Genomic DNA, 27,804 nt, shown 5'->3' with positions numbered 1-27,804 from the left:
AAATATCCATCCCATTCTGCTAAATGTTGATGGATCATTTATATCTGATTATTGCCACAATTGTAACAATTCACTGTTTTCTTGGAGTCACTGTACAAAGAAACATCATAGCATTTTTGAAAGGAACACTAAATAATTCAACCAGTTCTATTTTTAATATTTAAGCCCCAGTCCTGCATAAGGATCCAGTGCTTGGTCCTTGTGCTCTTGAGGAATTCCATTGACTCCAACACGACTCTGAGGGGCTCTAGAGTAGCAGATCCCAGTGCAGGATTGAGGCTAAGCCTGTAGCAAAGGAAGAGATGAAGGAAGTAATATTTTAATTTTTCATTATATTTTCAACAGTGTATTTTTAATTTGTCTTTGTTCTCTTCAGAGGCGAAATGGGTCCAAAGATAGCCTGATAGAAGAAAAATCTCAGATATCCACTAACAGCCTGGATGGAAAACACACTGCAAAGACAATAAAAACTGTATATGCATCACGCCTCAAGATAGAGACTTGATTGCCATAACTGAGGACGGTGAATGGATTCTGTTCCTTTGAAACTGGGAATTACACAACAGTTCAGATACTCTTTAGCTGTAAAATATTTCTTTGTCATAAGGAAAGAAGAAAAATGTAAACTGGAGTGGTGGTAATTTTCTTAAATTAAAAACTCCAACCTGCTTGCCCTGAAGGGCGATCACTGTTTTCATCACTGGTTCCAATTACAGTTGCTTACTTGATTGCAAAGAAGTTGACTGGTTAGACAGTTGGAAGGAAAAGTGTTAATACAATTCAACAATTGCCAGATACTATATTTTCAAAAGAGGAACAGAGGAATTGTCATGACAGATCAGACCTTGGTCTAATTAATTCAGTTGCCTGTCTCCAAGAGGCCAAGACCAGATGCTTTAGAGGAAGCAGTAAAGCCTTCATAATATTCTTGGCCAATTGTGCAATACTATATAATAGTGAGGAAATCTCTTCCTGACTCCATCTGATGATCAGCTTTATACCCTGAAACATAATAGCTCTTATGTTTATTTTAGCCTAATGCAACTGCAGACACTGTTCTTGTTCATATAAATGTTGAATCCATGTTTAGATAATTGCCACAATCTTATCTTGTGGCACTGAGTGTCATGTAAAAATGGATTTCCTTTCACCAATTTTAAATGTGTTGCCTTTTAATTTTAAATATCCTCTTGTATTGAGACAGTACTTGATTAGCCTTCTCTGTACTATTGACTATTTTATATACCCCTACCACATATCCTCTTAATTTTGGCCCTTGAAAACTACAGTGAAAAATGTCTTGAATGGCCCAAAGGCCAGTGTAATAAGATTGCCTAGTACACACAGACTATAAATGCTGGCTGGACAAAATTGTACTATAAATCTTGGAAACACTTCAAAGTGGCTACCTAAGATGGGGTTGGCTAACAGAGTTGGTTCTTTGGCGCAGGTTTCATTGACCTAGTCTTTTTAAGCTCTTCTCGTATGAAATCCCCCAATAATTTGAATCATTTGCAGTGCCCTTCTCTGGACCGTTTCTTCTGCTCACTCATTTCTGAGATGAGATGACCAAAACTGAATGCAATATGCAAAGTGAAGACAATATCACTGAATTATCTAGTGGCATCTTTTACTCTATATTCCCTTTGTAAAACAGTGTAACATCTTGCTTTTTTTGACTGCTGTTGCACATTAAGCATATTATCTTCAATGAGCTGTTCTCACTGATGCCTGGATCTTCTGCTAGCAGGTTACGTCTAATTTAGAATCCATCATTGATTCTTTGAATGTGCTTTACCTTGCACTTGTCTACATTGAATTTCATCTACTATTGTGCTAACCAGTTTCCTGTGTCAGCTAGGCTGTTATGGAGTCAAGCAAAATCCTGCCCAGGCCTGTAAGTAATTTTGCACTGAGTATATATTTGCCACCCCACTAACAACAGTCTGGCAGAGGTTGACTAACCACATTGTACACTACTTGTTCTTCTACAGTTTGCTCAGACAGTCTACTCTTCCATACTGATAAGTGGCTATTTAGCCCTACCTTTCTATGCTATTGTTTAAATCAGTTTTTAATCTATAACAGGCCTTTACCTCTTATCCTGCACTTACCAAATTTCCTCAAGCGCCTCTTGAGAGGGACTTCATAAGAAGGCTTGGGAAAGACTAACTTTAATCTGTCAAGAGACAAGGCGGATGAGGTAATATCTTTTATTGGACTAACTTCTGTTGGTGAAAGAGATGAGTTTTTGAGGTACAAAAAGAAAAGGAGTACTTGTGGCACCTTAGAGACTAACCAGGTGCCACAAGTACTCCTTTTCTTTTTGCGAATACAGACTAACATGGCTGCTACTCTGAAACCTGAGGTACAAAGACTCCCATAGTATGTCCTCTCCATTCACCAAAAGGAGAGTGAGTGGTGCATCATGGGAAATATAGTCCAGCCAGAAAGCCTGCCACAGAGGACAATGGGAGTACAAGGCCCCTAAACTACAATTCCTGGTGCAATGCATTGTGGCATCAGTTTGAATTAGAAATGTTATAATCTTTTAGCAAAATATTTTGGCCAAAAATGGAAACTTTCAGGGGCCAGGGGGGAAGGGAAGAGAAGATCCTCTTTTCTGACCAGATTTAATATTTGTAGATTCTTAATTCTTAGTTCCTTTAGAATGATTAATGCCATCCAGTGCAATATTGTTTGTACTGTGTCAATCCTAATGAGGATCAGATTCACTCTGTGGTAAGTACTATACCATCACACAATCACTACTCCCATAGAATTTCAATCAAATCTGCTACTAATTTTTCCCCAGTATTTCTATATTTGACATTGCTTCACCTTCACTCCCTGTGAACAGTAATCCCGGGATAAATATTACCAGTCCCCAGTATTTTTTTGCAAGTGCAAAATAACAAAAAAATTAAACAAAAAACAGCCTGTAAAATAAAAATGGAAAATCCCGCAGCGGTTTTAACTGTCCTGTGGGACTGGACCCAGCCCTCCCACTCTGGGCGTTGTGACCTGTGGTTTGACTCTCTGCCATTTGGCTCAGTTGCTGCCCTCTTGCCCCCCACTATCAGAGGGGCAGCCAGGCCAAACCTAAGTGGTGATGTGACCTTAAGTGCCAGGGCACAATGCCCAGAGCAGAGCTTGGCCCACCCCAGAGGAAAGGAGCCGCCGGCTGCATGCAGGGCGGGCTCACTCTGCAATCTCTCTTCCCCCCCCCCCCCCCCCCCCAGGCTTCCCACAGTAAAATGAAATTCCCCCAAAACCCTGCAAAGTTATAAAAATAATAATTCACAGGGCTCTAAATATTCTCTCTTCCTTTGTAGTGAAGACTAATATAAAAGCACGATTTAGTTCCCCTGCAGTTTCCTTATGCTTTTTGAACCTCATTTAGACTGGCAGTCACATAGAATTGGGCTAAAAAGTTTTTAAACGTGGCTCAGCTTTGTTTACACTGCCTGGTCCAACTGTTTTTATTTGGTCCAGCTGTTTTTAAAGGCTGTTTAACAAGATCTCTCACTGTTGCAATCTGCTTCTTTGGCAATACAGATGGAGACAGTCATTGTTCTGTTTTACATTCTGATGGCCTACAGGACCCAATACCACTGTCAGCATACTACTTTTCTGATGAATCAAATAACTACATTATAAAAAAATCCCCCTTCTTGAAGTTTTGTGTCATAGTACCACCTCTTAGAATGCTCCAAGGATATCAAAATTATGTTATGACTAACCCTACTTAATCCTGAGTAACACACAGGAATTAATTCAGGAATGTACTGTAAATCAAGGTACACCTCGCCTCTTGTTTGTTCAAGAATAAGCTGTTCCAAGGAGCAATTCTCCACAACGTGTTTGCAGTGATGTTTATTCATTGCCCATTATTACTGGTATTTTGTTACTTCCCTGACGTTTCTCAACATTCTGACTTCTTTACTGAGATATAGTCTGGTAAAACATCCCTATTACTATACAGTACTTGTACTTTTATGACCTGAATTTTGTATCTGCACACATTTCACATCCTGGCACTCTTCACAGTCTATGGAATTCTGTGTGTACAAAGCTATTCCCACACATTTGACCTACTCTCTCTTTCTTGTCTAGTGTAATTTATGGGTTTTGTATAGTTTCTAAGCACTCACAGCAAGAAATTGTGGTATTTCATTTATTCTACTACGTGTCAGAAATGCTAGGCTGTCTGCCTCTGCTATTTTTTCATTTATGCTTCTTGGTAGTTGTAGTCTCATTTATAAGGTGTGCATATTATTATGTACCTCATTTTTGACTGAAGATTGTTTCAACTGTACTTCTAATGTACCTAACAGGTTTTAATGTGTACCATGTTTACTTCTCATTAGCTGCCATCTTAGTCATAGCTTGTTTTAAATAATCCTTTAAAACCTAGCTAACTTTATGTGCTGGCAGTCTTCTTCCTTTTGGATAAAGAGGAAATTACAGTTAGTATGCCACTCTGTATATCCATGTAGCTCTTATTCAGATTCTTAATCTGCAACTCTTATTTAGGCTAATCTCTTTGTATTGTTGGGCTCTTGGCCCCAAAAACATTACATCATTTTTTCTGTTCAATATCCAAACAAGCCAACCATCTCTGTACAGTTGAACTCAGATGCAAATCAAGATGGAGTGAATTTTAATTCCTTCATGATTTCAGGACAACTTTTACTATAAAGCTAATGATAAAGATGGCTGTTTTAAAATACATGCAAGATCTCAGATCAAACTGTGAAGTATATACTGTATGTATACAAAGTTAAAAATTATCCATGAAACAGCTGTGTGCTTTATTTTAAATTGAGTTGATAGGTGGCAGTGTCAAAACTTATGTCCAGGTTATTTAAAATCAAGTAAACCTGTTAACTTTTATGGTAAATTTTGTGCTTGCATGTTGCGTATATTATTTGCACTACATGAGAAGAAAATCACTGACTAATTTTGATGGTAACATCTGTCTAATGCCAACTAAAAATCAACTTGGGGATATAACTTCACCAGAGAAAATGTATTCCATAGTAGCTGAAAGTGGTGCCAGTAAATGTTTTTACACTCTTAGAATGAAGTTTCCATTGCTTAAACAGCATCGAACTATCTTCCCAATGCAGAAAGAATGGTCTAAAATATATGTGATTTTTCATAAATCAAGCTGCTTGGCTTTCTTTGGTAAATCAAGGACATATCTCCTTAAGACTCTGGCCCCTAATTCCTTCCTACATCCGTTTCCTTGATAGCTAATACAGTGAAAGGAAATCACCACCCTTCCACACAAACATTTCCATGGGCTTCAGTTCTTGTGAGAATTTGAAGAAATATAATGTGATCTGATAGATTACTGTGTGGTACCCTTCTCCTCTGATTAACATACAATAGTGTGATTTTTCAATTCTACATATACGTAACCAGCCAAACAATACTATAATCCATCCAATAGCTATGTTAAGTATGTTTGGGCTAGTCAGGACTGGTCGTCAGGCTATTTGAGTAATTTACATAGATTGAATTTCTGAATGTAAATTACTTGCCTGTTAACTGTGGGCTTGACCTTAATGAAAAACACAGGCCTTCACCTAGAATCATAGAATATCAGGGTTGGAAGGGACCCCAGAAGGTCATCTAGTCCAACCCCCTGCTCAAAGCAGGACCAATTCCCAGTTAAATCATCCCAGCCAGGGCTTTGTCAAGCCTGACCTTAAAAACCTCTAAGGAAGGAGATTTCCTCAGTGAGAGGAAAGGCAACAGCAGAGAAAGGTGTACTGTGAACCGTACCAGTGTAAGAAATGTTACTTGAAAGATCCTGCAAAGATAAAATCTGTGGGGATATAGAAGTATAGACTTGAAAAAGCTTATTTACTACAGTGAAGATGACTTCAAGGACAAAAGTTCACTAAGTACTCAGGGAACTGGTACTAGAGTGAGCAATGGATGAAAGAAACCTCTATACTTAAATGTTCAGGATTATCAGAGAAGCTCGAGTCATCACTAGAGAATCACCACAAGAGTTTGGGACGCCACGGGGCAGTATCAGAAAATTAAACCAGCGTAAAATAACTTCAAACTGCTCCTAATGAGGCAGGCCAAAAAACCAATGCTCCTTAAGCCTAGCTGTAATTGAACACAACAGGCATGTTCTCCTTTTTCCTCCTGTATTTCTTGTGTAGTAACCTTACCTGCTATGGTGGGGAGGTATAACCCACTTAGAACAGATTAGGCAATTGCCTTCCCCATGAGAATTAAAAGGAAGAGATTTTCCACAACTTGAAGAACAGTGAATAGGCACTAGAGAAATTATCACCATTACAAGCAATTAGTGACTTTGCTGAATGGGTTTTACACCTGAGTCCTGACAATGTAACAATCTGAATGATGATTTTAAGTACAGCTAAATACAAAAAATATTCTTTTATTTCCCTTACAATAGTGGCTTTGGCAAGGTGCCATCCAAATGAATGGTGAGATGTCTTCAGGTATCAGAATGTATTTACTCCCGTTTGGCTGATAAGCAGAATAGGCTGAATGAGAGAATACTTGTCACAACACATACTGGTATACATGGTAAGATCACTGAGCAAGCTCTCTGCAGGTCATGAGACTCTGGACAGTACAAAGAACAATAATTTGCTGTAAGAAAGAAAATGTCATCCACTAATCTATACTGACTGTTTTCATTTATTAATTACATTACTACTATTACTACATTATTAAGTCTACCTTCAATCAAGTTACACTGGCTTGAAAAAATATTGTATGTGGTTTGTTGGTATTAAGACTATGAATCCAAATGAGAACTAGAAGAACAAAGGTGGTGAGACAGTGTTGTTTTACTGAGCCCTCGCCTTCTCCTGGGGTTCTCAGCCTTTTCGATACCAGGCTCCCTCGTCCATCAAACAATGGGGGAAGGGCAAGGTAGTTGTGACTTCCAGCCACATATATGGCTGCAACATCCAGGTTAGGAATTCTTGCCCTAGACATTAAAATACACTTTTGTCCACTCAGGATTTTTCAGATGGCTGCTGAAGACCATTTCTCCTCCACTGCCCAAGTTTTTAAAAGTTAATGTCAGATCCTAGGGAGCCTGTAAGAGTAAACTGACAGATCAAGTAGAAGGAAAAGGCCATGCCCTTTCAGAAGTCAGGCTTACCAGACAACAGGCTTTAGAAAGTTTGACTATTTCAGGCTAGGGGGTAGTCCAGCTGGTTTACTCACTGATAGAGTGGAGCCCTAACTATTAGTATCCTATTAGCTGCACTTATCTTGCAGGTGCTGCTTCTCTTACTGAGTAGGAAGAGCTTGTATTTTTTAGGGTCCCAGCCTTCTCCCACTCCTGCATGGTTTGCAAAAGCATGTTTCCTCAGTGAGAGGAAAGGCAACAGCAGAGAAAGGTGTACTGTGAACCGTACCAGTGTAAGAAATGTTACTTGAAAGATCCTGCAAAGATAAAATCTGTGGGGACATAGAAGTATAGACTTGAAAAAGCTTATTTACTACAGTGAAGATGACTTCAAGGACAAAAGTTCACTAAGTACTCAGGGAACTGGTACTAGAGTGAGCAATGGATGAAAGAAACAGTACATACTACCACAAAAGGGAACTTCAGTCTTGTTATATAGCTCCCAGATCAAGAAGAGAAAAGGCCACATAAATAACTACTCCATATATCTTTTTTCTTACCATGTTTGTTGTGAGCAGGTCATCCTGATCCACTCGTGAGGACTTGGTAACACATCCTGACATTGCTTCCAAGGTCAGGCCACCCAAATCAAAAAAGAAAAGGAACACTCTTGGACATGCATTTAGGCAAGGCTCTCTAGTAATAGCATTGTCAAGCTTGCTAGTAGGAAAAGACACGAAATGGAGTGACCATTTTAAAGGCTTTCAGTCTGCCTGAAAGAGAAGTGCCTTTTGATGTCATACATAAGGAATGGACATGAGAAGAATGCTGGCAGGCTCAGAGACTCACAAAGTTGAGCGTATCAACACCATATTAGAGAGGCATTCCCAATTAATCCACAGCATCACTTTTTTCTTGTAAAGTCTACTGTAAGGTTGGGTCAGTCAATAGGGGCCTGAAGCTCATTCTGAGTTGAAGTCCCCAGGAAAGTTACCTTAAATGTTGAAATACTTAAGCTCACAAAAATAGATCAACAAAGCGGATAGCTCCTTTTGAACAAGAAACACATTAGTGTCCCAAACAAGAAAACGGCTTTCCCCCCTTTCCTGAGTTTTCAGAAGTTTTAACCCTTGTAACAATCCAGTGACAAGAGGCTGCAGAAACACTGGTCTAACTTCAGCTAGTTTCTGATAGGTCAAATTAGTTACCAAGTTTACCTGACAGAATTAGTCTCTTTTAGACTGACAGGTGAAGGTCGGTGGTTTATCTTTTATTAGACCAATTTCTACTGATGAAACAGAAGCTTACACCGAGCTCTTCTTCAAGTCTGGGAAAAAGAACGTGGTCAAACAAACAATCTACAGAGGGCAGTTAAGAGACTCATTTGGGCCCAAATGCACTAGGCCACAAAGGCGCAGATTTGCATATCTGGTAGATGGCATCTTTGAGCAGGCTGTGTGGAACATCAGAGGCAACATCTACAGCTTTCTACCTTCTTAGGAGCTAAGATAGGGTTATGACAAAGCAACATGATCTGCTTGGGGGGCAGAGGAATGATACAAGGCACCTTCTCACACTGACGGAAAAAGTTGAAACCTGAGGGAGTGGTTGTAAAGGTGTATCTAATTTTCCCTCCACTGGATGAAAAAATCATTCCTTGCTAACACTGTTTTTCTGAGAATGAGCAGAATGATAAATTCTTATTCAGGTGGATGGAGAAGAAATACATTCCGATGTCCCCAATGGATAATTTCTGATCTATAAAACTACCTGTGAGAGTGTCTTAGCTAGAGTGAGAACAAAGCTGGCAGCAGAATATCAGCAAGGGAGAATCAAGGCACAGAGAACATTGCTAATATACTAAGAGAAGTGCCTACATTTGAAGCCAGGTAAGGATTGCAAAATAGCAGCACAAAAGTAGAGGCTTTACTAATGTGGATAACTACCATAAAGAAAAGTTACATTAATGAAAGGCCACCTTTAGAACCTAATGAAGAGCTGGTTCAATAGCCAATGAAGCTAAGTCCATGTCTACATTACAGAGTTAAGTTGACTTAAGTTATGTCAATGATCATAAGTAGCTTTAATAACATCAATCAACAACATCAATGCTCCTTGTGTCGGCTGAGTGCGTCCACAGTCGTTGCTCTTGCATTGACAGTGTTGCATTTTAGGTAGCTATCCCACTGTGCAATTTATCACCCTCTGCTGCTAGGAAGAGTTCACAGTGCATCATGGGGACGTGCTCGTCCTCCAGAGATGCAGGTCTTTCCATCCCATCGTTCCATGAGCTTCCTACTTTATTTCATGCCGTTTTTCTTCAACAGCCCTTGTAAACTGTGTGCCCACCCTCTCTGCCTAACAGCATGGACCCTGAGCTACTGACTAATCTGGTGACGAGCGTTATGAACACAATGCAGCTGGTCCTGCAGTATTTCAGGAGATGCGAAACAGAGTGAATCTGTAATGCCTGCCCTGCTGTCTGCCATGGAAGCAAATTATTCAAGATTGCTGCTGGCATTCACGAAATAGTTTGTCATGGTGGACCATCGGTCCTGGGCTCAGGAAACAAGCACTGAATGGTGGGATCACATCGCGATGCATGTATGGGATGACGAGCAGTGGCTGAAAAACTTTCGGATGCGCAAATACACCATCTTGGAACTGTGTGCAGAGCTCACCTCAATTCTGTGGCACAAGGACACCAGAAAAAAACCTTTCCGTAACTACTGTTGTTAGAGATATGTTGTTCATGTCCATTCCTGGGTAGGTGTATGTGTGCTACGTGCACAGTCGCCAGAAGGTTTTTCCCAAAGTGATATCCATCGAGTTGGCTCCAGGACCCCCTGGAGTCACGCCCTCATGGTGCTTTATATAGGAGCCTGCCAACCCACCACACCCTCAGTTCCTTCTTGCCGGTAACTCCAACAAAGGGGTAGGAAGGCAGGTTTTGGAATGGACATGAGCAACACATCTCGAAGAACAAGAGTTACAGAAAGGTTACTAACCGCTTTTTCTTCTTTGATTGCTTGCTGATGTCCATTCCTGTGTAGGTGACTCTCAAGCAGATGATGGAGGTGGGTTCAGATTTCAGTGGCAAGTGGGAGCATAGCTCTGCCAAAACAGCATCATCTCTAGCCAGCTGTGTGATGGCGTAGGGGGTTGTGAAGGTGTGGACTAAAGACCATCTTGCCGCTCTACAGATATCATTGACGGAAACCTGTGCGCCGAATGCCGCAGAAGGCCCTCGTGACATGTGCTCTCAGTGCCAGAGCAGGGACTTTCGCCAGATCATAGCATGTGTAAATACAAGAAGTAATCCATGAAGAAATTCTTTGGGCCAAGACTGGGAAGCCCTTTATCCTGTCTGCCACAAAGAGCTGAGAAATCTTCCTAAAAGAACTGGTCCTATCTATGAAGAAGGCCAGCACCCGCCTGACATCTAGCGAGTGGAGCCTCTGCTCCTGGCTTTTGGCATGTGGCTTTGGGAACAAGACGAGAAGAAAAATGTCATGGTTGTTTGTGGAACTCAGACACCACCGTTGGGAGGAAAGCTGGGTGGGGCGCAGCTGCTCCTTGTCCTTGAAGAAGACCGTGTAGGGTGGTTCTGAAGTAAGGGCCCTGATTTCTGAGACCCTCCTGGCTGAGGTAATGGCTACAAGGAAGGCCACTTTCCATGACAAGCAAAGCAAAGAGCATGTCACCAAGGATTCAAACGGTGCCCCTGAGAGACTTGAGAGAACCAAGTTAAGGTCCCAAGGTGGGATTAACTAGCTCACCTGCAGGTAGAGCCTGTCCAGTACTTTCAGAAAACAGCTACAATGCGCGTTAACGAAGATGGACTTACCGCTCACACCCGGATGGAATGCTGAACTAGCTGCCAGGTGCACCCTAATCCAAGACACCGACAGCCCTTGCAGTTTTAGATGTAACAAATAGTCCAGGATACACGGTATCGATGTTCGAGTGGGTAAGATCCCCTTCTGCCCTGCCCAGATTGAAAACCTTTTCCATTTTACCAGGTACGTGACCCTGGTGGATGGCTTTCTCCTCCCGAACAGAACCTCCTGAACCAGGCCTGAGCACACTAATTCCGAAGGGTTCAGTCATGGAGCTTCTAGGGCATCAAATGGAGGGACTCAAGGTTTGTATGAAGGCGACATCCGTGTTCCTGGGAGATCTGGTCTGGAAGTAGCGGTAGGGTGATTGGTTTTCTGATTGAGAGCTCCAGGAGGGTGGTGGACCAATGTTGGTAGACAGGCTGGTGCTATCAGGATCAGACTCAATCCCTACCCCTTGAACTTCAGCAGGACCTTGTGTATAAGCAGAATAGATGGGAATGCATATGGTCCTTCCAGGGCAGAAGGAACGCATCTGCCTGTGAGCCCAGACTGTGATCATGAAAGGAGCAGAACTGTAGACACTTCCTGTTGTGTTTTGTTGCAAACTGGTCTATCTGGGGAGTTCCACTGCAAAATGTACCTCACAACATCCGGGTGAATGGACCATTCATGATTGGCAAAGGACCTGCTGAGATAAGGCACTAACCCATTCTGGGCCCCTGGAATGTAGGAAGCCTTGAGGTGGATTGAGTAGGTTATGCAGAATTCTCACAGGCTTCCTGGCATAGGTGAAAGGAGCATGCTCCACCCTGTCTGTTGATATAGAACAGGGGTTCTCAAAATTCATTGCACCACAACCCCTCTTCTGACAAAGTTACATGACTCCTGGGGTTGGAGCTACCTGGGATGGAGGGTAAGGGGACAGCAGGCCAAGCCCTGCCACCCCAATTGGGGGGAGAAGGGGCTGCAGCCAGAGCTCCATTGACCCAGGTGGGGGTGGAGCTCAGGCTTCAGCCCCAAGTCCCAGCAACTAATGCTGGCCCTGGCGACCCTATTAAAATGGGGTCCTGACCCAGTTTGAGAACCAGTGATATAGAACATCAGTCATGTTGTCTGTAAGCATCGACAGACATTTGTCTTACAGGTGGGGCTGGAACATTTGCCAAGCAAGATGCACTGCTCTGAGTTCTCTCACACTGATATGTAGCAAGAGCTCTTTCTGGGAGCAGGGGCCTTGAGTCCTGAGGGGCCCTAGGTGAGCTCCCTAGCCCAGTTTGGAAGCACCAGAGACTAGAGACATTGATGGCTGTGGTCTCCTGAATGGAACACCAGCATATACCACCCCTGAGTCCAACCACCATAAGAGGGAACTGATCACCAAAGGGAGAAGTGTGACCACTCTGTCCAGGCAGTCCTAGCCTGGTTAGTACACTGTCACAAGCCAGGCCTGAAGCGGCCCGAGTTGCAGCCTCACATGCTTTACAATTTATGTACACAATGCCACGTGCCCCAGGAGCTTCAGGCAGGTCCTCGCAGTGGTGGTGGAATGTTTTCTGAGGCTCTCTCTGATTGAGCTCAGCATCTAGAATCTGGCTTTTGGTAAGAAGGCTTTGGCCTGGACTGAGTAGAGGACCTCACCTGTGAACTCTATTCTTTGAATGTAGTGCTTGCTTCCTGAGCATTAATTGTACTAAGCAAGTATTCTTACCTACAGCCACTCTGTTTCAATGTTAGCACTGAGGATGTATGTATGTCACAAATAGACTTGTTTAATAACCAGATATAAAACAAACTTTTGGTCAGTCTCGCAATTAGGGCTCTCACAGCTGGGTGTAACTCCAGCTTTCATTGAGAAACCAGTCCCTAGGGGTGGAGTGCACGGGGTACTGAGAAGGACCAGGAACCCATGAGGAATGCAGATGGGGAAGGTACATACCGGTGTACCTTCAGGACTGCAGAGTTCAAACTGCTGACCAGAGCCGTCATGAGCATTGTGGGATACCTCCTGGAGGCCAATTAGGGCATCTCCACTGAGGCTGCGTTGTTTTAACTACATTGCAAAAAGCTCTATGATGCTCATCGAGGTAGTTTTATTATGTCGGCATAGCAGGAGAGTTATATCAGCGGGAGGAGCATTTCAGTTTGTACACTTTCGCTGTTCTGCTGACAAAACTATGTAGTATAGACAAGTCCTAAGCCTCTGAGCGGAGTTCCTTTGCTTATCAAAGTTAAGGAAATGACATATTTGGAGATCATTTCTACTCAGCAGTAGGTGGCCCGCTGACAGCCAGTAGGGGGCCTGCACTGTGTTCCAATGTTGCTTCCCTCAGAGGTAGCAACCCTTAAGGGCTAGGGGAGTATCAATAGTCTTGCTCGAAGAATCAAAGACCCAGGAATGAGAATTCTGAACAGATGGTATCTCTGGAGAATTAATATAATCCCTAATATAATCCCCAAGTTTTCCATTGCATCCAATAATTACATCTTGCTTCACTAAGTTAGACTTGTCTAAGTCTTCCCTTGAGGCAAATTTGGAAATAAGACACACAGTTAACCATTACATATTTGCCTGATCAAGAATGGAATTTTTGATTTCATAGTATTTAGAAATGGGAATTAAGTCACTTGATGGTACAATGAAAGCATAAGTCTTTCAGCCTGAATAGCGGTAGAAATTCCAACCACTAACTTCTGCATTGTGTATTTGGTTCTACTTTTAATAGGTGAAGGTATAGATTACAGCCTATGATTGATGGTGAAAGACACACTGATCTACTACATTCAGGTAACACTTGAATGTGTATAAGTGCAATTAAGCTTTATAAGCAATGCAACTTGGAAAGTGAAGATTTTCAAATGGAACAGCTGAACAATTTATATTTCCTCACACGATCAAAACCAAGGTACTTCCAGTCACTTCAAGTGTTAAAAAAGTTTCCCCTATACTCTTGGCAATAACAATCACCATTTATTAGTTATTCTGGTTCAGTATTAATGGACTAACTTGATACTCACCCCAAATAAATACATGGTAGATGTACTAGTAAATCAGGATCAATATTTTATTTCTTCAGTATAAGAACTGATTTTAGTTAACTGAGAAGGTGGTACTTAGAAAAATTCAACAAATGCAGCAATTAAAAATATATAGTCTTTATTTTTTAGTACACAAGACCATTCCCTCACCACTGCCACGTATAGTTAAAAGCTACTTGAGTCTTCTTGTGAACACACTTGTAATACGTTACCATGATTTTAAGATTTACAAATTCCATGTTTTTAAAATTCATCTACCTGTATATTTCTTCCAGAACATTCTTCTGGTGGAAGAAATGCTGCCGAACTTGAGCTGGTTCTGTAGAAATATTTACTGAAAAAAAATATTGAATATCAGATGAGATATGTTTAAATTATTCTTTAGCAATCTGCAAGATCCTCTAGGGTGGTAGAAAATAGCTTCACAAGCTCAGGTTTTGTTTCAGCTTTGAAACAGTTAAGTCTCTGCAAAGGCATTTTCAAAGTATCTTCAGAGGTTAATTCCTAAACCAAATTCCCTGCTCCATTAAGCAGGACTTCGGATCTATTTTAATTCTGAGCACCATTCTAAATTTAGTTACAATAGAAGCTGTCACAAAACTGTCCCTTATACAGCAGAATCATGGGAGAGATTAATTCCCAACATCAAATAATGCTGCAGAAGGACTTTTTTTATGCCTTTCTTGACACCACAAACATTAGTAACAAAAATGAATGGGCAACACAAAGGCAAGAATGCTATATATTCTTAAAAAATGCTTAGTTGTAAGGTATGCCAGTTGAACTAGCCTTAGTCAAGAAATATAAAAATGTTATACTGGAAGTTATAGGAAGAAAAGTACTTTTAAAAAAATTTTGTGCCTGTTATTTGTAGTGTTATTTAAGTAGTTTAATGCAAATAAGAACAAGAGAACTAAAAAAATTCGCTTCCAGCGGAAACTAGAAAAAGCTATTATGATTCACTTCTGACTGCTGCAATTTAGCTTTGGGGCAATAGGCCAGACAACTGCCTGAAGTTTGATTAGCTTATGACATTGTGCACCAATATTCTGCAACTAATTTCAGTTTTGGAAGATACTTATGAACATTTAATAAGTAAAAATAAGTTAGATGATCCTTGGACACTAGAGCATTCTGCGTGACCTTAGAAGCTAAGTAACCAATTAAGCATTACAAAAAAAAAAAAAAAAAAAATCACAGATTTAGAGTTCCGTAGAGTAAAAGTGTTCACCAAACTTTAAATAGACATGACAATCTGCTAGCAAATAATCAGCGTTTACGGAATAAGACTTAAAGGTACTACCCGTATACAAATGGAACCTTTCACTCTAACCAACGTAGACACTGAATTCAAAAGCACACACACATTTCTATCTTACCATAGTATACAAGGCCATATGTACAGAAACTGTAGTCTTCTATTCATTCAGACTCATTTTCTCCACTGAACAGAAACAAATACAAGTTAGTACAATGAACATGTATGTATTTTTCCAACCCCACCCATCACCACTTTCTTGGATTTTTTTGTTTATCAAAATTCTGGCAAGCTCCAAGAGATTAATTTGATGTCCATTATAATGATAAGAAAAACAATACTGAAGGGAGGATATAGTGGGGGTGGGTGAGGTTGTGTGGCCCACAATGTGCAGGATGTCATACTACTACTAAAGGATCATGACAGTCTCTTCTGACCTTAAAGGCTGCTCATGCCTACCACTCAAACATCAACTTTTCTGTCCTTGCAGAATTGAGAAGAGAAAAGGTACATAACCATCTCCCACAACAATTTCAGCAAGAGTTCTTGTATGCCTTTTCTGACACCACGTTCACTATGAGAGATAGTGAATGGGTAACACAAAGGCAAATATTTAAATTTGTAAAGTGATCATTTCATTTCTCAGTGAAAAACCTAGCTTAACAGCATATAAACAAATGGTCACCTCCAAAAGACCAATTTAGAAGTAAATTTTTGAATTATATACAAATGTCAGGTATTCCATTAAAACTAATCATACCATTCAGGAACCGTCATATCAATTTCTCGTAAAGCGGTATTTGTCAACTAAGCAAAGTGCATCAATGGGCACTGTCTGCCTACATCTGAAAAACAGGAGAAAAAAAGATAAAATATAACAAATGTCAAACAGATCAATTTAAAGTCAAACTAGTCTTGTATATAAGTAAATGTTGTCCTCGATGCTGCTAGCTTCATAGGGCTCTTCTGGCAGCCAGTGAATATGTAGAAGACTCAGCCACATTTCATATTAGCCTTAGGAAGGAGGCTGCTCTACAAAACGGAAGGATTTCTCCCTCCTCCAAACTGTGTGATCTGCCCATGACTGACCATGCTGATTTAAAAGGTGCATTGTGCAGTGAAAAACACAGTCCAAAACCAGAGCATTTTAAGGAATGTGAGCTATGGATGCAAAAATCAGGATGCAGAAAACCCAGTCTTCCAAAAGGTGTAGCCTTCACCTCTACAAAATTGGACAGATCTCCCAGTACCCCACCAAACCCCGGGTCGAGCACGTGCGATTTATCAGTCTACTCGTTGCTGTTCCCCAGGCAGCACGAGCACGCACGACCGAGACACCTAACGCGGCGAGGAAGGGCTTGTGGCTTGTGGCTTTCTTCACATCGCCTGCGTCAGTTACAAACCTGCACGTGCACCCCTCTCAAGCCAGGGAAAGCACGCGGAGCTGAGCAGCCACTGGGCCGGCAGCACGTACCAAAATCCACGCGGACCCGCCCGACGATGGCCGCTGGGACCCGCGCCCCAGTCACACGAGCGGCGGCGGCTCCCCCCGCACGAGACAGGCTCAGCGGCACCAGCCCGCCAGTCACGCCGCTGCGACCCAACAGCTCCCCCGGGACACGCTTGGGCCTGCGGGGGCGGCCGTCTGAGGGGCCCAGCGGCCACAGCGCGGCCGGGCTGCGAGGGGCGCGAGCCGCTCCCTTTCCCTACCGGACCGAGCCCACCGGCCTCGCGCCAGGCCAGCCACGGTCACGGGACGCGGCGTCTCGGCTGGAGGGGCGCGCGCTGGACGCACAGGGCGCGGGGGCTCGTGCACGGTGCTAGGCGCCGCGAGGCCCAGCCAGATTCCCCGCAACCCACATCACCGCCTCCTCGCCCCGCCCCGCCCCCCACTACAGACCCGGTTCCCCGCCTCTGCTCGCGAACCCCGCGCCCCCTGCCCCGGCCGGCTCACTAGGAGACCGCTGCTGTTCCCAAGCCGACCGGCCCGGCGGCCGAGTAGCAACCATCCGGCACCTCCACACCCATCCCGCGTGAGAGAGAGAGAGAGAGAGACTCCACCCCCCGCTCCCAGCAGGCCCCAAGCCGGACAAACCACTCCGCAGGGAGGGGCGGCGTGTACCACCGCGAGAGGGGGCCCGACGGTACCAGCGCCTCGTACAGGCAGGCAGGGAGGGAGGGGGAGGGGAGTGTACCACACCGGGGAGGGGGGCGGGGGTTGTAGTAAATACGTTACTCCACCCCCCTGGAGGGGCCGGGCAGGAGCTCGGGCGAAGGAAAATTCTTCCCTTGACCTCGCTGCTGGGTCTCCGGGGGGGGTTAGGGCAACCTATGTCTGTGTCAGGCTTCAGAGCAGCAGCGTGTTGGTCTGTAGTCGCAAAAAGAAAAGGAGGACTTGGGGCACCTTAGAGACTAACAAGTGGGCTGTAGCTCACGAAAGCTTATGCTCATATAAATGTGTTAGTCTCTGAGGTGCCCCAAGTCCTCCTTTTCTTTCTGTGTCTGTGTGGCACAGGCAGGACATTTCTCTCACAGCCTGAGCAACGTAGCCGGGTGGACCTAAGTTTTAGGTATAGACCAATGTGCTGCAATACAAACGCTCAATCTGTGCTGTTAAACCAATCACACGGTGACGCTCAGGTGGGGTTTCGGAGTCTGAGGGCTCCCCACTCAAGCTAGACGAACTTGAGAGGCGTTAATCTTAGGCCTTGTCTACACTGCCATTTTACAGCACTGCAATTGTCTTGCTCAGGGGTGTGAAAACACCCTCCTGAGCGCTGCCAGGTTCAGCGCTGTAAAGTGGCAGTGTAGACAGTGCACCAGTGCTGGGAGCCACTCCCCTCGTGGCGGGGGGGGGGGGTTTACAGTGCTGGGAGAGCTCTCTGCCAGCTCTGTGATGTGACTACACAAGCCACATGAAAGCGCTGCCTTAGGGTACGTCTACACTGGCAGAGTTACAGCGCAGTGAGTTACAGCACAGCTCAGAAAGCGCTGAAGGGAAACCGTTGTTGTGTGTTCACACTGTCAGCTGCCTCCGCAATAGCGTATCACTTGCGGCGCTATTCGGAGCGGTGCACTGTGGGCAGCTATCCCACAGAGCACCTCATTCTCTTCTGCCGCTAAGACTTGTAGGAAGGTGGAGGGGGTCGTGGGGCATCCTGGCTCCTGTGCCAATGCCCCATGATGCATTGCTTCACATCCCAACAATCCCTGTGCTTCTGGCCACATTTGATACCATCTTTCAACTGTTTGTGTACTGCATGTCCTGCCTCTTCTGGCTGCAGGAATGGATCCCGAACTGCTGACCAGTATGCTGCTTGCTCTGACCAACACATCACGAGCGGCAGTGGAGTTATTCCTTAAACTACAAAGGCAAGAGGAGTGCGACATTGATCTCGCCTTGCATAGTAGCTACGACATGAGATTGCTTGTGGCATTCACGGAGGTGCTGATCACAGTGGAATGCCGGTTTTGGGCTCGGGAAACAAGCACTGAGTGGTGGGATCACATCGTGATGCACGTCTGGGATCATGAGCAGTGGCTGCAGAACTTTCAGATGAGGAAAGCCACATTCCTGGGACTGTGTGATGAGCTCAGGGGTGAAAGTAAGTTAAAGGACTTACCCGTACGCTGGAGTCCTGAGCAGGGGACGTGGCCTCAGCCGGAAGAGGCATGGCCTGAACCGGAAGAGGCGGGACCTTTAAATACCCGGGCCCTTTAAATCAAGATTTAAAGGCCTTGGGGCTCTGGCTGCGGTAGCGGTGGCGGGGAGCCCCAGGCTCTTTAAATCACCACCGGAGCTACCAGATGCAGAGGCGGCTGGGAGCCCCAGGGCAATTTAAAGGGCCCAGGGCTTTGGCCACCGCTACCACAATGGAGCTCCATGCCCTTTAAATCGCCGGAGTCCTAGGGGCTCCTAGCTGCTGCCGCTACCCCTGGGGAGCCCCTGGCCCTTTAAATCACTGCCGGAGCCCTGCCGCCACTACCCCAGGGCTCCAGCAGTGGGCTCAGGAGACGATTTAAAAGGTCCGGGGCTCCAGCCGCTGCAGGGAGCCCTGGGCCCTTTAAATCGCCAGCCTGGGGAAGCCGGTCCAGTGCAGCACAGCATACCGGACTGGCTTACTTTTACCTCTGGATGAGCTCGCCCCAGCCCTGCAGTGCAAGGACAAGAATGAGAGCTGCCCTGCCGTTGGAGAAGCACATGGCAATTGCACTGTGGAAGCTGGCTACTCCAGACTGCTACCGATCAGTCGCTAACCAGTTCGGAGTGGGAAGGTTGACTGTTGGACTTGTGTTGATGGAAGTCTGCAGGGCCATTAATTGCATCCTTCTCTGAAGGACCGTGACTCTGGGCAACGTGCGTGACATTGTGGATGGCTTTGCACAAATGAGCTTCCCTAACTGCGGAGTGGCAACAGATGGCACGCATATTCCAATTCTGGCACCAGACCACCTAGTACATTAATTGCAAGGGATATTTCTCAATGGTTCTCCAGGCACTTGTGGATCACTGTGGGCGTTTCACAGACATTAACACAGGCTGGTCTGGAAAGGTGCATGATGCACCCATCTTTCAGAACACTGGCTTGGTCAGGAAGCTGCAAGCAAGGACTTTCTTCCCGGACCAGAAGATCACTGCAGGGGAAGTCGAAATGCCCATTGTGATCCTGGGAGACCCCGCCTCTTAATGCCATGGCTTATGAAGCCATACACAGGGCAAGTTGACAGCAGAAACGAGTGGTTCAACAACAGGCTGAGCAAGTGCAGAATGACTGAGTGTGCTTTTGGCCATTTAAAAGCCCACTGGCACTGCCTCTATGGGAAGCTGGACCTGGCCAATGACAATATTCCTATGCTTATAGCAGTGTGCTGTACGCTCCATAATACTTGTGAAGGGAAGAATGAAAGCTTCATTTAGGGGTGGACCACAGCGGCTCAGCGCCTGGAGGCTGAGTTTGAACAGCCAGAGACCAGGGCTATTACTGGGGCACAGCGCAGGGCCATAAGGATCAGGGATGCCTTGAGGCAGCATTTTGAAGCTGAAACCCACTAATATTTGTTGCTATGCTTAGGAGTGCAGTGCTTGTAATGCTAGCAGGTGATTATGTCCAGGGTTCATTTCCAACCTTCTCCTTTGGAGTACAGTGCAGCAGGTACTGTGCTTCGGCAGCGCCTAACTACAGATGGTGTCACAGGGCGCAGACTCACCGGCGGCGCCTCCTGCTGGTCATCTCAGGGAATTAGCATTACAGCCTCCGGAGCACCCTCTTCAGGCCGATGTCTTGCCTTGCTGCTGGTTCCCGTGTCTCTCCAGGACCCCAGTGCCCCTTTCACTGGGTGCTGCCCCTTGGCGGTGCCCCTTTCACTGGGTGCCGCCCGCTGGCGGTGCCCCACAGTTCTGGGTCTCCCCCTCCCAGGGGAACCCCCCACCCACTATCCCTACCTCACCTCAGTTGTAGGCTCCTGCTAGTTACTATCTAGCCCCTGCAGCAGACTGCAGTATGAGCCACTCATCACAGGCAAGGTTAGATTTGGACCTGCTGCCTCTGTCTAACCTTGGGCTGTCCCCTGCAACCCCAGTAACTGTTGGGCCTAATGCTAGGCCGCAGCCTGGGGCTTTCCTGGCTGGAGCTCTCCAGGCCCTTCTCCAGCCCTCTCTAATCTAGGATTCTGCTTAGGTCCCTGCAGCCAGGTCTCTCACTCTCAGAAGCTAGAGAGTGTCTCTTCTGTTCCTGGCTTCCCTGGCTTTTATAAGGCCTGCTGGGTCTGTTTGGGGTGTGGCCCCCAGCTACCGCTGCTTTGCCAATCAGCCCCAGCCCTCTCCCAGAGCTATCTTAAAACCTTCTGGGCCCAAGCAGGTGTTTACCCCGCTACAGATGGGTGTTGAATACAGTGGGTCGTGGGAGTCTGCAATACTGGACTGTGAGGGGGGAGGAGTGGAATGTTGTGGGTATAGACTGGAGCCAGGAGGTTGATAAAAGTGCGTTGGTGGTGTCTGCGGGGAGCATGGGAAAGAGTTTTGTGATAGCGGTTGCAGAGGAGGGCAGGCATGGAGCTGCTCGGTTTGAAGAGCTAGTATTGCCTGGAGCATGTCTGCTTGGTGCTCCATAACATTTAAGAGCTGCTCTGTGGCTTCATTCTGGCATGCTGCGTTCTCCTTTCAGTTCTTCTTCTTGCTGTCTCACCATTCCTTCAATTCCTGTTTTTCGGCTGCGGAGTGCATCATAACATCACACAGAAAATCCTCCTGAGTTCTTGGTTGCTTTCTAATTCCGCGCAGCTGTTCAGCCGCCGATAAAAAAGAGGGAGGCTGGGCTCCCAAGGTCATCTGTGAACTTTAAATACAACATTTTATAGAAGCAGTATTGTTTGCAACACAGAGAACACTGATTCAGTGATTTAAAATACAGCCAGTACTCAGACACCTGTCACTAATTGGCTGATCCCAGGCAAGCACACATGAGCCACAAGACCTCCAAATGGTGCAGTGGCAGGGTAAATCACTCTTCCCAGACCTTGCTGTACACTGGGCATGTGGCTCTTGGGGAGAGCCAGACTGTAGTGGGGGCCTGATAACATTCCTGTCCCCACACTTTCCACAGGATGTGATCATTATGGAAGATATCTCGCTGGTGAGGGTCAGCAGGGAATCAAGGGAGGGTCTTCTCCAAGACTGCGGCTTCCGCCCTAGCCCCTATGCGGCTCGCCTATGTGCAGCAATGGTTCTCCCTGCACCACCACCACCCCCCATGATGGCACAGTGGCATGGGAAAGTTACCATTAATGGGGCAGGAAACAAAGCAGCTGTCCTGAAGAACCTGTGGCAATGGATTGCCCAGTATCTCCATGAAAGTTTCCTGGAGATCTCTGAGGGAGATTCCCATGAAGTGAGGGAGTCAAACAACAGCCTGTTCCCCCGCTCAGACTAGGCATGCGGTGGGAGACAAGTCTGCTTTCTGCAACCCTCCTTCCCCCAACAATTCGCTTCAGCGATTCCCAAAATCAAATCCACTTACCAGGGGCCTCCTCTCCTGTTTGCGCTTTGCCAACATCCAACAGCTGTGACTGGCTAGTCTCCTTGATTTAGTTGGGGGTTGTTCCTGCTTTGAGTAGGGGGTTGGACTAGATGACCTCCTGAGGTCCCTTCCAACCCTGATATTCTATGATACTATGATTCTGTGATTCCGCCTGGGTAGAAAAGAGCTCCTGGTTGCATGCATTTCTGTCCTCCGAGTCATCCTCTGCCTCTGGGTCTTCTTCCCCTTCCACATCCTCGTCCAAGATTTCCTCCTCCTCCTTGCTCAGTCCACTTTCGACTGGCATGCAAGCCACCGAAGTATCCACAGTGGTCTTCGCAGTGGAGGTGGGGTCGCCGCTGAGTATCGCGTCCAGCTCTTTTTAGAACCAGCAGCTTGTGGGTGCAGCAGGGGAGCAGCAGTTTGCCTCCAGCGCCTTGTGATAGACATTCTGCAGCTCCTTCACTTTGACTCTGCACTGCAATGTGTCCTGGTCATGGCCCCTTTCTGTTATGCATCGTGAAATCCGTCCATAGGTATCATAATTCCTATGTGTGGAGCGCAGCTGGGACTGGACAGTCTCCTCTCCCCAAATGCTGATGAGGTCCAGCAGCTCAGCCCTGGCACAGAAAGCTCTATGCCTCTCGTGGGGGTGGGTTTTTTACAGCGCTACAGCCGCGCAGTTTCTGCGCACTGAGTGGCTTGGCCGTGTGTACACCTCGAGACTTACAGCGCAGAAAGCTGCTTTATTGCACAGAAACTTGCCAGGGTAGATGGGGCCTTAGTGTAGCTAATTCAAGCTAACCTTGCAATGAAGATGCACTCTCAATACTTTGTCCACTGCATTGGACTATTTGTTGCTGGTAAACATGGAACAACTTCCACTCAGGATAGCAATATGTTTTGAGCATATGTTTTGTAGTTATTTTTAAAAAAAAACAACATTTTGACTGGTTAAATAAAAAACCTACACATTACTGGGACAACAGGACAGCATATGAAAAACCAGGACTGTCCCAGTTAAACCAGGATGTATAGTCGCTTTAGCTGTAGTACAGAAATGGCTTTCTGCAGCAGAATTAATCTACTCTGAAGTTTCTCTTCTGTGGAGTTTATAAACGTTGCAGATGCCCAGTCCAAGCAATGTCCCGTTGCACAGAAACCCTGAGTATCCAATTATTGTTATTATTTAACATTTTTATATAGCATCATTTTTATACATGGTGCTGTGCAGAGAGAGTGACAACATGGTCCCTGTACCAAGGATCTATGGCATTCTATGGACCTGAATGAAGTCAGTGGGGTGCCATGTGGGCATTGGGTCAGCCAATGCAGAACAGTTTGCAGGTTTGAGGCCTAGGTTAGATATGATATGACAGAGGGACACATAAGCTCAGGGGAGAGGGCAGGAGGGTCTCACAAACACATACAAAACTTGAGTAATGACGTTGCTTGTTTTCCCTAATAAAACAACATAAGTAAATAATGTTATGACTTGGCAGAACAAAAGGTAAGATAGAGAATTTTAAGATTTTTGAAAGAGGTCAGCTTTTAGTTAGGCACCAAAATAAGTGGCTAGATTTCCTTAAGAATTCACCAATTTCAGTGCTGAGTTCTCTTCAAAATCTGTCCATAAGCATCACACTGGGCGTTGAGAGGTACTGAGCACTTTTGAAAATCTGGCCCTTATTTAAATACCTACATGGGAGTTGAGCTGTTTTGAAAATCTGGCTCCAGATGTGACAGCTGAACACTTGAAAATATGGCCTTGAGCTCTTTGAAAATCTGAGCCCCTCGGGGAAAAGAAGATAATATAGATGACCACACAGGGGATGCTTGTGCACAGCAGCTTCTGAAATAAGATCATATATTCAGCTGAGTGGAGGAAATATATGTTCTATCTTTTGCCTTTCGATAAAGTGGCCATTCCTTAAGGGGGAGATGGTTCTTTTTAATTAGACTAACACCTCTGATGGGGTTGGAAAGGTTTTGTTTGTTTAATTAAAAAAGACTTGTTTGTACCTTTAAGGTCTAGTGATGGTATGACTATACCTCTGGTCTATAAAAAGTGTTCTTCTGAGCTGCTGTTTGCTTTTAATGTTAGTTCTCAACTGGGGAGGATTCAGGAGAGACAGAATTTTTGAACAGAGCTATCTAGGTTCTGTTGAAAGTTGGAAAGTTTCCTAACAGAGGAAGAAAATTTGCAAATTTAACACCATTAATTTGGACTTTGAATAGGGACTGGGAGTGGCTGGCTCACTACAAAAGCAGCTTTGTCTCTCCTGGAATTGATACCTCCTCATCAATTATTGGGAGTGGACTACATCCACCCTGATTGAATTGGCCCTGTCAACACTGGTTCTTCACTTGTGAGGTAACTCTCTTCTCTTCATGTGTCAGTATAATAATGCCTGCATCTGTAATTTTCACTCCATGCATCTGAAGAAGTGGGTTTTTTACTCACAAAAGTTTATGCCCAAATAAATCTGTTAGTCTTTAAGGTGCCACCGGACTCCTTGTTGTTTTTATAGAGGAAGAGGAACAATTTGGCTTTTTTCCTCCCTGTTGGTATTTTTCTCCCCTGCTGCTGGCCTTTTATTTTTGTAATTGTTGGAATCTTTACAGACACATTGGAAAAGTCCTTTCTCTAGTAGTGAAGTCTCTCTGATAATCTCTACAGAGTTTCTCACTAGCTAACACACTAGCTAACCTTTCACACTACTTAATCCTATTTAGGTCTTTATAGATATCCAGAGATGCAGACTTCAGTTCTAGAAAGAACTGCCCAGTGGTCCATGGTGCTCCCTTCCCCTTTTACTTATATTATCAAAGTATATGCATTTCGCAGCCAGCAGGTTTGTTCTCTCCAGAGACATAAAATAGTCTCAACTTGTATTACTTTCTCATCGATTTACCCAGGTGGCCAAGGGGAATGATATGGCCCCATCTCTGCCTTTACCCTTCCTCTTGAATATCAATGCTGTAAAAGCAGCTTATATTCTTCACCCCCCTCAGTGCTGATTTAGGAGGAAGAGCAAGCCCTCCAATCATTGTTTTTTAAGACTATAATCAGTTAAAACTCTTCTAATTTATAATAAATGTCCTGTTTTGTTCCATTACTTATTACTTATGGGTGTTTCCTTACTTCTCCTGAGTTGCGGGATCCATGAATTCTAACACTGACATAAATTGCAAGCCAATTTAACTATCGCAGATAACACTGAGCACCAGAATTTGTATTAAAGCAAAAAAAGAGAGGGGCATAATGGTAATAATGGGGAGCCAGGAATGCTAAAGTGCTAATACAGATTTTGGCACGGATTTTTTCTTTAAGCAAGGTCCTGTGTGTCAGACCCTGGGTATTCCTTGCACCCAGAGCTTGCAGGATCAGCCCTGTAACTTCTTTGCTTTCATTTCCTCGTGCAAAATGGGCATAATATGTGCTTAGGTATTATGGTGATGGTGCTGTAGGAAACTTTAACACAGACTGATAGATAATATCTCACAGGAGTAACGTGAATAGTAACTGAAATGTTTGTAACTTGTTTTGTAATGAAGCTTAATTAGTCATCGGTGCAGAGTATTGCTGTTAGCTTTGCTGTCTTGAGTGGTTTGGAACTCTTTCAAGGTGAAGACTTCTTGTAGTGACTTCTCTTAAAAGAGAGCAGGCACCAAATGAATGGGTTAGTATTGCTAGTCCACTATATTTCAAAGTTTCTTTCAATGTTTGTTAAAAACCCACCAGATGTCAGTATAAGGCCACCAATTCCAAGGAATAGGGAAAGGTCCACACTGCCAAATTATTATTGGTTCTTAGGAACATAGGAATCACCATATAATACTAGATCAGACCCAGGTCCGTCTAGTTCAGAATCCTGTATCTGACAGTGGACAACACCAGGTGCTTCAGAGGGAGATGTACAAACCCAACAGTAGGCAAATGTGAGATAATCTGCCCCCTCTCCTCCCATTAGCTTTCATCCTAGTCTCTAATAGATAGAGGTTGACTTAAACCCTGAAGTATGAAGTTTAATATTCCTGCCAAAACTTATTAGCATCAGCTATAATAAATCTCAATAGTGTTGCTATCCTTATAAATGTTCAATTCCTTTTTTGAATATTGGTAAATTCGTGGCCTCAACAACTTCCTGTGCTACTGTGTTCCACAGCTTAATCATACGTTGTATGAACAAGTATTTCCTTTTATGGGTTTTGAATTTCCCAGCTTTTAATTTAAGTGGAGGTCCCTTGTTCTTGTGTTATGAGACACGGAGAACAGAAGATTCTGATCTAGTTTCTAGTCTAAACCATTCATTATTGTATACACTTTTATTATGCCCCCTCTCCTTTCTAAGGTGAACTATCCCAATCTTTTCAGTCTTTCTCTTACATGTGAATTTTTCCATGTCCTAGATCATTCTCATTGCCCCCATCTGAACCCCTTTTAATTCTGAAATATCCTTTTTAAGATGGGGTGCCAAGTACTGCACACAATATTCCAGAAGTGGCTGCCCCATTGATTCATATAAAGGCATTATAACATTCTCTGTATTATTCATCATTCCATTCATTATGCATCTTAACATATATTTGCTTTTTTGACCACAACTGTACATTGGGCAGAGCTCTTCATTGAGCTGTCTAGGTGATGCCTAGATCCTTTTTCAGAGGTGATACAGTTAATTAAGAACCCTGTAAGGTATATGAATAATTTAAATGTTTCCCTCTAATATGTATTACTTTGCATTGATTGATATTGAATTTCATTGCACATTCACCTAGCTTGTTTAGGTTTCTTTGAATTCCTCACAGTCCTCTCTGTTCCTGACTAACCTAAATAACTTTGTGTTATAAGAGCAAATTAGCAGTGGATTTGTGGAGAAATACTGTTAAAAGTGTCAGTGTTTGATGTCAAGAGCTTACCTGCTGTCGGTGCAATATGATTCTCCTTTCAGATTTTTCCTCAACTACTCCATAGCTCAAGCCTGCAAGTGGCGGACTGTATTTTCAGCCTGCTTACTCAGATTTAAGAATTTTTTTTCCTGTTTTATCACTCTTCCACCTTTTCTCTCATTGCAGACAAGGCAGTGAACTTGTGCACTGGTTGCACTGACTAGGTCACTGGTTGAGCTTGCAAAGAAAAGAATTGTGAATAACAGTCTTTTTCTCCCGCCGATTTGGAACCACTAATTTGCCCTTTCGTTTGTAATGTCTTTGGGGGCAGGGACTTCGTTGTCTTGTCAACAAAGCACTTTGGCCAGAATGAGTGCCTGAAGTTTGGCAACTAAATCTATTGTTAGTAATGCTAATAAATGTGGCCAGATATTGAGAGAAGACAAGCAACACTCAGATCACATTTACTCTGGTGTAGGATAATGGATTTCAGTGCCATACTTCAGGAACCCACATTTCAATATTTTGGCCCTAGCAAACTTGTATTTATTAATATAAATAACAACGTACTGAATAATACTGTATAGCATATTGAAAAGAATTTCAGTAGAAAATCAATGTGGG

The 27,804-nt window shown here is 44.3% G+C and overlaps 1 protein-coding gene, 1 long non-coding RNA gene and 2 other non-coding genes across 5 annotated transcripts in view; 1 reads left to right on the top strand and 3 right to left on the bottom strand.

The window, feature by feature from the left end:
• The window catches only part of EPB41L4A (erythrocyte membrane protein band 4.1 like 4A), a 223,712-nt gene extending 218,540 nt beyond the window's left edge, over positions 1-5,172 (top strand). Inside the window, exon 23 of the mRNA XM_048851753.2 lies at positions 377-5,172. Coding sequence (XP_048707710.2) covers positions 377-505 — 129 coding nt within the window. The 3' untranslated portion in view covers positions 506-5,172. The remainder of the gene's footprint in view (positions 1-376) is intronic.
• Positions 137-17,349, bottom strand: LOC125637372 (uncharacterized). 2 transcript variants are annotated; one of them, XR_007356919.2, is made up of 5 exons: positions 17,226-17,349; positions 16,032-16,116; positions 15,393-15,457; positions 14,272-14,347; positions 137-285 (listed from the first exon to the last, which is right to left on the bottom strand). It is a non-coding gene; the product is annotated as an uncharacterized LOC125637372 (long non-coding RNA). The 2 variants fall into 2 exon arrangements; XR_007356918.2 differs by lacking the exon at positions 137-285 and having other exon boundaries at positions 14,115-14,347; positions 17,226-17,347.
• Positions 14,612-14,745, bottom strand: LOC125637492 (small nucleolar RNA SNORA13). Its single transcript, XR_007356971.1, has one exon. It is a non-coding gene; the product is annotated as a small nucleolar RNA SNORA13 (small nucleolar RNA).
• Positions 15,748-15,879, bottom strand: LOC125637490 (small nucleolar RNA SNORA13). The gene has a single exon (XR_007356970.1). It is a non-coding gene; the product is annotated as a small nucleolar RNA SNORA13 (small nucleolar RNA).
• Positions 17,350-27,804: the final 10,455 nt, after the last annotated feature.

The sequence above is a fragment of the Caretta caretta genome, chromosome 5, assembly GCF_965140235.1.
Source record: "Caretta caretta isolate rCarCar2 chromosome 5, rCarCar1.hap1, whole genome shotgun sequence".
Taxonomy (NCBI): Eukaryota; Metazoa; Chordata; order Testudines; family Cheloniidae; genus Caretta; species Caretta caretta.
The sequence above is the reverse complement of the archived record's forward strand: the minus strand, read 5'-3'. Positions and strand labels throughout refer to the sequence as shown.